Source organism: Sorex fumeus, unplaced genomic scaffold, assembly GCF_029834395.1.
Source record: "Sorex fumeus unplaced genomic scaffold, SorFum_2.1 ptg000029l, whole genome shotgun sequence".
Lineage (NCBI taxonomy): Eukaryota > Metazoa > Chordata > Mammalia > Eulipotyphla > Soricidae > Sorex > Sorex fumeus.
In genome coordinates this window covers 1,215,909-1,225,875 of record NW_026606086.1, presented here as the reverse complement: position 1 = coordinate 1,225,875, position 9,967 = coordinate 1,215,909, and the positions used below count along the sequence as shown (strand labels likewise).

The 9,967-nt window shown below is 60.6% G+C and overlaps 1 protein-coding gene across 1 annotated transcript in view; it reads left to right on the top strand.

Annotated features, from left to right (window-relative positions):
- The first annotated feature begins 810 nt into the window (after positions 1-810).
- LOC130024572 (CAP-Gly domain-containing linker protein 1-like) overlaps positions 811-9,967 on the top strand; it is a 40,365-nt gene continuing 31,208 nt past the window's right edge. Inside the window, exons 1-2 of the mRNA XM_056115287.1 lie at positions 811-895; positions 1,631-2,178. Of these exons, the coding sequence (XP_055971262.1) occupies positions 811-895; positions 1,631-2,178 (633 nt within the window). The remainder of the gene's footprint in view (positions 896-1,630; positions 2,179-9,967) is intronic.

Below are 9,967 nucleotides of genomic sequence, written 5' to 3'. Positions count from 1 at the left end.
TCGCTCCCCTTTGGCTCAATTTTTTTTTTCTTTTTGGGTCACACCTGGTGATGCACAGTGTTTACTCCTGGGTTTGCACTCGGGAATCACTCCTGGCAGTGCTTAGAGGACCATATGGGATGCTGGGAATCGAACCTGGGTCAGCCGCGTGCAAGGCAAATGCCTTTCCCAGTGTGCTATCGCTCTCCAGCCACCCATGGCGCAGTCTTGCTGGGTCCTTTTCCCTGGCAGTTCTCAGCCCATAGAAAAAAGTGTGCCTGTTGCTTGCCTTAGCTTCTACGTGTAACCCCGGGCCTCTCATACATGTACATACGCACACACGCACACACAAGACCAGCCATCACTGCTGAGTCGCCTGCCGGCTCGTCAGTGTCTGGACGGGGAGGTGGTCAGAGACACTCGCGGTGCTCAGGGATGATTTCTGGCTCCTGAATGTGTTTGGTGGTGGGAGTGATGGCAGGGAGGGCGTGAGGGTCAGCTGCCTGCAGGGCAAGTACCTGTCCCCTCTGCTCTCTGGCCCCGAATCGGCAGTTGTTTGTTTGTCTGTTTTGGATTGAGTTTTTGCGCAGGAATGGCACTTGGTGGGCTCAGGGGGCTGTGCGGGAGACTGGGGGTCGCACTCGGGGTGGCGAGTGCCAGACTGGCAGCTGTCTGGGCTCCGGAAGCTGCTGTGGTCGCTCGCCTGAGACAGACTCTCTCCTCTGCTCTTCAGAGATTTAGTCCTGAGAACGAGTGTGCCTCAGAAGGCCCCAAAGTGGGCTCGATGGTCGGGGCCTGGTAGTGGCCGCGGCAGCGTCTGACCGCCTGACCATGAGTCTGCTGAGGCCCAGCGGGCTGAAGGCCCCCACCAAGATCCTCAAGCATGGGAGCTGGGCCCTGAAGACACCCTCGGCCGGTAAGTGCGCTCAGCCCAGGCCAACGGAGACTCATTCCCACCCGGGAACCCCATCCCGAGTCCTCGCCCGGGAAGGGCTCCCTGAGCTGTAGACACGTCCGTGGCTCTGGGGACAGCTCTCACACACGAGTGTCACGTTCTGTGAGTTTAGTGTCACGGCAACCGGTGACAGCTGAGGCGACCAACCCGCTCCCTTCTAACTGCTAGCTCCCTGGCCCGGGCTTGGGGACAGGCTTAGGGAGGTGGACTCACCTGGACTAGAGGGCCTCATTGCCGGCCAAAGCCACAGTACAGCGGGGAGGGCAACTGGCACCCCATGTGACTCTCCACCCTCAACCTCACCATGAGTAACCCTGAACGGAGAACCAGAAATAGGCCCTGAGCATTGGCTGGGTTGCTCCCCGCCCAAAAGAAAAAGAAGATGGGCCAGTGGACACAGCAGAAATAAGACACTGGGTTCGAGCTTTCACCTGGCTTGGTCCGTAGTATCACGGGGTGTATCCAAAGATTTCCCTGAGCTGCCCAAAGTATGACTGCGGCCTGGGATGCTGCGGTAGGTGAGCACGTCCGCTTCACGGCTGGCCCGGCCAGGCTTCGCCACAAGCAGCCCCCGTCATTGGCTGGGAGTAGCCACGAGCACTGCTGGGTGTCCCTCTCCCCCAACCACACTTTAACTGCACCTGCACAGGCCCTTCCTGTCCCTTCTGACCCTTTTGACCCTTTCTGCTGTTCCAGCGGCTGCTCCCGTTGAGATGACCGTGCCTGGGGAGAAAAACCCCAGCGCCCCCTCCTCGGAGATGCAGGAGGAGTTTGTGGGCGACTTCCAGGTCGGGGAACGAGTCTGGGTGAACGGGAACAAGCCTGGATTCATCCAGTTCCTCGGGGAGACCCAGTTTGCCCCTGGTCAGTGGGCCGGGATCGTCTTGGACGAGCCCATCGGCAAGAACGACGGCTCGGTGGCGGGTGTGCGCTACTTCCAGTGCGAGCCGCTGAAGGGCATCTTCACCCGGCCGTCCAAGCTGAGTAGGAGCTTGCAGGCCTACGATGAGACCAACTGCCGGCGGCCAGCGCCTGCCGCCTGGGCCACACCGCCCCTGTCGGCCTCCCCGGCCCTTGCCGGCACCACGAAGGTGCCCCAGTCCCCCGCGAAGGAGTCACCGGCCACCCCTCACATCAGCAGCCTGACCAGGACGGCCAGCGAGTCCATCTCCAACCTCTCTGAGGCTGGCTCCCTCAAGAAAGGGGAGCGGGAGCTGAAGCTCGGGGACCAGGTGCTGGTGAGTGCCGAGGGCAGCGGTCGCGGGTGGCTGTCCATTCGCCTGTCTGGTTCATCAGTTCCTCCAGACTCGCGGTTTGGGTGGAAGCAGGAGTAGCCGGGACGCCTGGTCCTGCAGTTTCCAGCGTGATGGATGCGTGCGGGGATGCTGCCAGTTTTACCAGTTTAGCCAAAACAGGGTGGAGGGGTCATGCCGTGGGGAGGGGTCATGCTTTGCACGCCTCTGACCCGGGGTTTAAATCTTGGTCCCATGTACAGTCCCCCAAGCACATCCCGGAGTGATCCGTGAGCACCAAGCCAAGAGTAAGCCCTGAGCACTCTGAATGTGACTCAAAAACAAACCAATGAACAAAGTTGGAAATCGGTTCTATTTCTCTGGTTTTCGATGTTTTTGCTTGGGGCGTCACAGGGTGGTCGCACACAAAGCCAGTGCCCTTCCCCCGGTGCTCCAGCCCTGTTTGTCAGCATTCCTGTCAGTGTCCAGCGCTGTGATTCTGTTTTGCTCTGTGTCCCGGGAGCCAAGCGTCAAGCCAAGGCATAGTGAAGGAGAACTGGAAGATCGAACTCTGCTAAGATACGAGAACAGTCATTTTCCTTTAGCTGGTTTCTGGCTTAATTGTTCTCCAGCGGTGGGGTTGCCAGTGCTCCGCTCCCACACCCAAGGGGCAGCGACCCCCTCGCCACACCAGGTGGCTGGCCTGGGTCAGAGATTCCCGGGGGTGTGGTCAGCCAGGCCACCAGTGACAGCGAGTGGGTGTGAATGCCGCTGCCTTGCATGGACACTGAGCAGCAGCGTCTGCTCACCCTGTAGGCGTTGCGGGGGGAAATGGCACTTTGACCTTTGGGGTTTCTTCAGGAAATCCCGACTCTGAAGCCAGAATGTTCGTTTGCGGGGGTGGGGGCGCTGTGCGCAGTCCAGGGTGCCTGACCCACGTCCCTCCATCCCTCCAGCAGGTGGGAGGCATGGAGGCCCGTGTGGTGCGCTTCCTCGGGGAGACAGACTTCGCCAAGGGGAATTGGTGCGGCGTAGAGCTGGACAAGCCACTGGGCAAGAACGATGGTGCCGTGGCCGGAACGAGGTGGGTCCCCCTGTCCCCCTAGACAGCCTGGGGCCATGCACGGTGCCCGGGAGGCGCTGAGGGGACTGCAGGCCACTTCACTTGGTTCTTAGGCGGGGCCACTTCCGGTGGCACTCGGGTACCTTGCAGGGATGTGGTTACAGCCTGGGGCCCCCATATGCAGCTGTGCTTGGGCCGCAGGAACCCCCCGGGCCTGCTGTCACCCTTCAGATGCCGGGGAGGCTGCTTGGAATCGCCCTTGATTTGCGTGGTGGGGGTGGGCGGCATGCGAGCGAGTGTGGGTGTGAATGTATGAGGGAGTGTGTATGTGAGCGTGTGAGTGTGGGGCTGTGAGAGTGTTGGTGGGGTCGTGGGCATGAGAGTGTTGGTGGGGGTGTGAGCGTGTTTGTGGGGGAATGAGAGCGTGTCAGTGTTGGTTTGAGAGCGTGCAAGTGTTGGTTGGGGTGTGCGTGTGTGTTACTGTGGGGCTGTGGGTGTGTGGAAGTGTTGGTTGGGGTGTGAGTGTGTGTGGGTGTGGGAGTGTCGGTGGGGTGTGAGTGTGAGTGTGTGTTGGTTTGGGTGTGAGTATGTGTGTTTCTGGGGAGTGAGTGTGTGTGAGTGTGGGGCTGTGGACATGTGGGAGTGTCTGTTGGGGTGTGAGTGTGTGTGTTTGATGGGGTGGGAGTGTGAGAGTATGGGAGTGTTGGTTGGGGTGTGAGTGTGTTTGTTGGGCTGTGAGAGTGTGGAAGTGTGGGAGTGTTGGTTGGGGTGTGAGTGTAAGTGTGTGTTGGTTGTGGTGTTTATGTGTGGGAGTGTTGGCTGGGGTGTGTGTGTATGTTAGGTTGTGAGTGTGTGTGAGTGTGGGCTGGTGGAGGGTATGATGTTTGTTGGGGTGTGAGTGTGAGTGTGTTTGTTGGGGTGGGAGTGTGAGAGTGTGGGAGTGTTGTTTGGGGTGCGTGTGTGAATGTGTTTGTTGGGGTGTGAGTGTGTGGGCATGTGGGGCTGTGGGAGCATGTTCGTTTGTGGGGGTGTGAGACTGTGGGACTCAGTGGACTTCTGGGTCGGCGCTTGTGTCTCTTGCCGAAGGTGTTTTTGTCCCCCCCTCCTCGTTGTCCGCAGGTACTTCCAGTGTCAGCCCAAGTATGGCTTGTTTGCTCCCATTCACAAAGTCACCAAGATCGGCTTCCCGTCCACGACGCCGGCCAAGGGCAAGGTGGCCACCGTGAGGCATGTGATGGCCACCACCCCCGCCAGCCTGAAGCGCAGCCCTTCGGCCTCCTCGCTCAGCTCCGTCAGCTCCGGGGCCTCATTCGAGAGCAGCAGACCCGGCCGCACGGGACTAGTAAGCAGCCCCCCACCACTGCGGGGAGCTCGGGCCCCCACAGAATCCCACAGCCCCAGGGGCGAGAGGCGGAGCAGGAGCACGTGGGCTGAGCAGCTCCGGGTGGCAGGCGAGTGGCTTCTCAGCCACCACCAGTGACAGGAGCAGGGATGGGCCTTTCCTGGGGTGCTCAGGGCTCCTCTCTGGCCTCAGGCCACCTTAGGGATGAAGTGGGGTAGCTGAAGGGGTGCCTGAGTGTCAGAGCAGGGCCCAGAGACTCTGGGGAACGCTTGGCCCTTCATCTTGCTTCTTTGCTCTCTCCGTCTCTCCCTGCTCCCTCCTGTCCCTCTGCACCGCTGTCCACATGCAGAGTGGCCTCGACTTCTGTCCATTGCGGTGCCGCAATTCAAAGCTGGGGCCTCGTGGCTTCTCCCCTCACGTCTATCTGAGTCATAAACACTAAAGTGTGTCTGAATATGCAAGGGTGCCCTGAGATATTGTCCACAGGGAAACGGGCCCACGATGGAGAGGGTGTCCCGGGGGGCTGGCTTTGCTGGGGGCTGCGCTTCCTGCCGCCGCCTCTGCTCCGTGCTATTGACCCTCGATGCGGAAGAGGAGGGAGTGAGTGTGTGTGCAACAGAAGATACAAAACAGATGACACGGGAACGGGAGCCAGGAGGCCACGCGCCGTGGGCACAGGCCTGGGGCCAGTCCTGTCTTGCTCGACCACCACCAGGTTTCCCTGCCCCACGTGCATCCTCACGTCCGACTCCTCCTTCCCTTCGCCTCACCATTTAGGAGGAGAGCAGACTCAGAAGCCCCTCTCCTTCCCTCGCGAACCAGCCCATTTGTGGAATTTGGTTTTGTTTTTCTGCTTGACTGTGGGCTATACCCTACAGTGCTTCAAGGGGCCGTTTGCAGTGCTGGGGTTTTGCCGGTGCCTCCCACCTCCAAGCAAGAGCCCTTCGCCTGAGACGTATCTCCAGCCCCCCCACCGCTATCTTGTTTTGTTCTGTTTTGGGGTCACACTTGGCAGAGCTCAGGGCTTTCTCCCACCTCTGTGCTCGGGATTATTCCTGCCGGGCCTCCGGGATTGACCCTGGGCAGCGCTGGGGCTTCGCTCTCCAGCTCTTTGGCCTCTGCCTTGCATATCTTTATGCAGGGTGGAGCTCACTCCTAAACTGAACATCACCGTTAGCATCTATGACAGGAATATAGAAAGATTCTGTGTGACTTCACGGAAGTATACCTCGACAACATAATTCCATAAGTGCACACACAAGCGTTCATACACACAGTCACTCATACATGTACACATAGTGCATACCGTATATACACAGGCTTATGGGTATACACACACAGGCACATACATGCATAAACACAACGCGCGCATGCACACAGGTGCGTGTAGATATGCCCACTGGAACATACATGCACGCATACATACATGCACATGGGTCCGTGCGTGCCCTATGGAGGCCTCCCTGTTTGTCTGTTGGCTGAGTTGCTGTTCTGAGGTACCAGGCTCCCACAGAAGGCCTGGCCTTGCTGGGATGGAGCCTGGGGCCTCACAAACCACGCGCAGGGCAGAGGCTTTGGCATCAGCATCCTGAGTTCAGCTCGTGGCCCCGAACTTGCCAGCCCCTCAGCACGCGCCTCCCCCCATGCTAGGGGTGCTGCTTTCTCCCTGCTCCGGGGCCTGAACCTCACAGTCTCGTCTCCATAGTTGGCTGAAAGAAGCCCATCGCTCCTGTGCTGGTTTCCTCAGGGCCCAGGAAGCGCGTGCTTCTGGCCTGCCCCACCCGCTCAGGCCAGGAGGCTCAGGGAACACCTCCGCCCGCCTTTCTTAGTTTTTATTTTTGCTCTTTGGGGTTCACCTGGCAGTGCTCAGGGACTCCAGGCGTGGTGCTTGGGGGCTGCTCCCGGTGGAGGGGGGTTGAGCCCGGGTCTTGGTGTTAGACCCCCAAGGCTGGCAAGCTCTTACCAGCCACCCCTTGAAATCCGAGTTGACTGCAGTTCCCGAGAGCACTGCACATGGCTGGCCCGAGAGCTCGTGTGCTCCTAGAAATTTTAGTTATTATTTGGTTTTGGGGACACACCCAGGGGTGCTCAGGGCTTATTCCTGGCCCTCTGCTTGGGGGGTGGGGTCACACCTGATGGTGCTGGATCTTGAACCTCTGCAAGCACCTTCCCCCACCCCCCCCAACAGACTCTTTGGCCCTGGGGAGGGCATTTAATCGGACCAGATATACTTTAAGTGTATCGGGAAATCACGGCCAGGTCCTTACGCACAGGCAAGGATGATCCCGCTCTCCGGACAGAACCAGGTGGCTCGAGAGCTCCCAGCAGGCAAAGCAGCAGTGGACAGCCTGGGCCTTGCTTGGCCCGTCGGTCAGGAGGCGTTTGGCAGCAGCTCAGATGATGCGGGAAAGCGGCAAGAGAACCTGCGGCTGGACCGCAGCAGGGCGATGGAACAGGGATGGCCGGGCAGAAGGAGCGGAAGTCCTGGCCATCGCCGCTGCAGCCCCCGCCACCATGTGCCCGAAGAATGAAGATCAGGTCCCGCCTTGTCCCCTCCTGCAGGGGCCGTTGTGCAGAGAGGGATCTGGGTCTGCAGAGCAACATGAGTGACCACGAGCCCAGGATAGAACGGATAGGACCCCCGGTCCCCGCAGCCCTTCAGCCCACTCCCCTCCCCTCCTCACTGTCTTTGCCTCTTCTCTCCTTCCCTTTGTGCTTGGTCTTTCCCTGAGCTGCCCTTGCTGTCCTGCTCGCTGGGCGTGAGCCCTCACACATTCTCACCCACCACTTTTTCCTTTTTTTATTTCCTGGACTTTGGCTATGCCCCAGCAATACTCAGGACTTACTCTGGACTCTGCACCCAGGAGTCACTCCTGGTGGGCTCGGGACCCAATGGGGTGGGTACCTGTTATCCAGCTCGGGTCAGCGGCGTGCAAGGCCAGCGCCTTTCCCGCAACTTTATCATTCTAGCCTCTCATCCCCCATTTTCGAAGGCAGATGGCACAGGGGTCTTTTATAGGGTCACACCCAGTGACCCCCGGGGGCACGGGGCCATTCCCAGAGACAAGAGTCTCTGGTTACTGCTATTCAGGCATGGGGCGGGTGCCCAGGAGAGCGAGGTGAGCTGGAAGGAAGAGGAAGAGAGAAGGGACAGGCTGCCCAGGGAGACCCTGACGGACCTGCAAGGTTGAAGATGCTGGAGCTGGCCTCAAGCTCAAGCCAAGGGCTCATCCTTAAGGAAGCTCAGGCCAGAGCAGGCTGTGGAGGGGGCTGCCTCGGGCTCTGCAGAAGAGTCTCTGGATTCCCACGAGGCCCGAGGTCAGTGGATTCCAGGTCCCGTCCAAGGATCTTCGGGAAGGTTTCAAGATGTTTCTGCTGAGAGTCGCTGCCCCATATGCAAGGATGCAGCACTGCTCCATGTGCTTTGCCGAGGATCACCGCGAGCATGCCCGTGTCGGCCGGCCCCATCCCCTTCACGTCTCTTTTTCCTTTGGAGTTGCCGGAAACCTCCTCCTGCTACGCCCAAAAGATCTCTGGCACCACCGCCCTCCAGGAGGCGCTGAAGGAGAAGCAGAGGCACATTGAGAAGCTGCTGGCCGAGCGGGACCTGGAGCGGGCGGAGGTGGCCAAGGCCACGAGCCACATGGGGGAGAAAGAGCAGGTGCTGGCCCTGGCCAGAACGGGCACGACCAGGTGACGTCTGTGCAGACGGCAGTGCCGGGGCCGAGAGACGCCAGCGGTAGAGGCTGGGCCCGAGCTTGGTGCAGGCGGTGCAGGCAGAGGCCGTGGGTCCCCGTCTGCCATCGTTGCGGTGGCGTCCGGCGCGTGGTTTGATCGCATGCGCCTTCTGCTCGCCCTGTGGGGGTTTAGGGAGTGCCGAGTTGTCCGCGCCGGTGCTTGCGTGATGTGGTTCCCCTCTGGCCTTCCAGAAACGCCGTAGCTTAGGTGGGAGATGCATTCAGCTTGCCGTGGTGACAGGTGGCGATGCCAGCCCACAGAGGGCTGTTGGGGGCGGGCGAGGCCACTCACGCGCCGTTGCCTCTACAGCACGTCCTGGAGCTGGAGGCCAAGAACGACGAGCTGCGGGCCATGCTGGAAGCGACCGACTGGGAGAAGGTGGAGCTGCTGAACCAGCTGGAGGAGGAGAAGAGGTGAGGCTGTGCCCGGAGCTAGGGGCTCCCTCGGGTGGGGCACTCCTGGCCTTCCAGGGCTGTGAGAACCAGAAACCAACGGGTGCCCAGTCCTGAGCGCGGCCTCACCGGGAGGGCTGGGGGGGGAGCTCAGTGGAGCCAAGCCACCCCCGGCCCTCCCTGCTGTGTCCACCTGGCCTGGTATTCAGGAGGCCTGTGCTGGGTGGCAAGGAACTGTCCTAACCCAGTGGGGCCCTGTGGGAGTCCCTGTGGTTAAGTCCCAGGCGGGAGGAAACCCACAGTACTCATGGGGCACGACAGCAGACAGACAGGGCTCAGGCTAGGCTGCAGACAGACGGACGTGGTGCTCAGGCCGGGGTGCAGACAGACAGACATGGGGCTCAGGCCAGGCTGCAGACAGACGGATGCGGGGCTGAGGCCTGGCTGCAGACAGATGGACACGGGGTGCTGTCCGAGACCGCCTTTTCAGATGGGCTCCCAGCAGTGTGGTGCCCAGGGGCACTGCCAGTGCCTGGCTCAGCCCCTCAGCTCCACATGCCGACTCGACAGTCACTGGGAGCCCCTCCCCCCGCCCTCCGCCCCCGAGTCATTGGCAGCTTCTCCCCCAGGGACTCAGTTGTTGTCCCAATGTGGAGACAGGTGCTGGCTGGGAGGGACTGGCAGGTGCCGCGGGTCAGTTTTTAACCACCTCTGTTAGCTGCGAGGCAGAAAGGGTTGATATGATACTGTACCTGGCGTTGGCTCGGCCTAGCTTCCTCCTGTAGCCTGTGGGTCCCACCCAGTGCTCGAAGCTGAGGGGACTCGCTGACTTTCTTTTTTTTCTTTTTGGGTCAACCCAGCGATGCTCAGGGGTTACTCCTGCCTCGCCACTCAGGAATTACTCCAGGCATTGCTCCGGGGTCCATAGTGGTATGCTGGGAATTGAACCCGGGTCGGCCACGTGCAAGACAAACGCCCTGCCTGCTGTACTCTCGCTCTGGCCCTCCCCGACTCTCTCAGCCCTCCTGTGTGTGGAGCCGGGGGCTGGGTCAGGCGCATCTACAAGATGGTGGCCCTCATGGGGGGCAGCAGTGACGCCCCTCACAACGTCTCCCTCTCCCCCACAGGAAAGTGGAAGACCTCCGGTTCCGAGTCGAGGAGGAGTCCATCACCAAAGGCGACCTGGAGGTAAAGCCCGGGCAGGTCCCGGAGGCTTGCAGGGTGCAGGCAAGGATGCGGGGCGGCCTGGCCGACCCCGCCGGGACC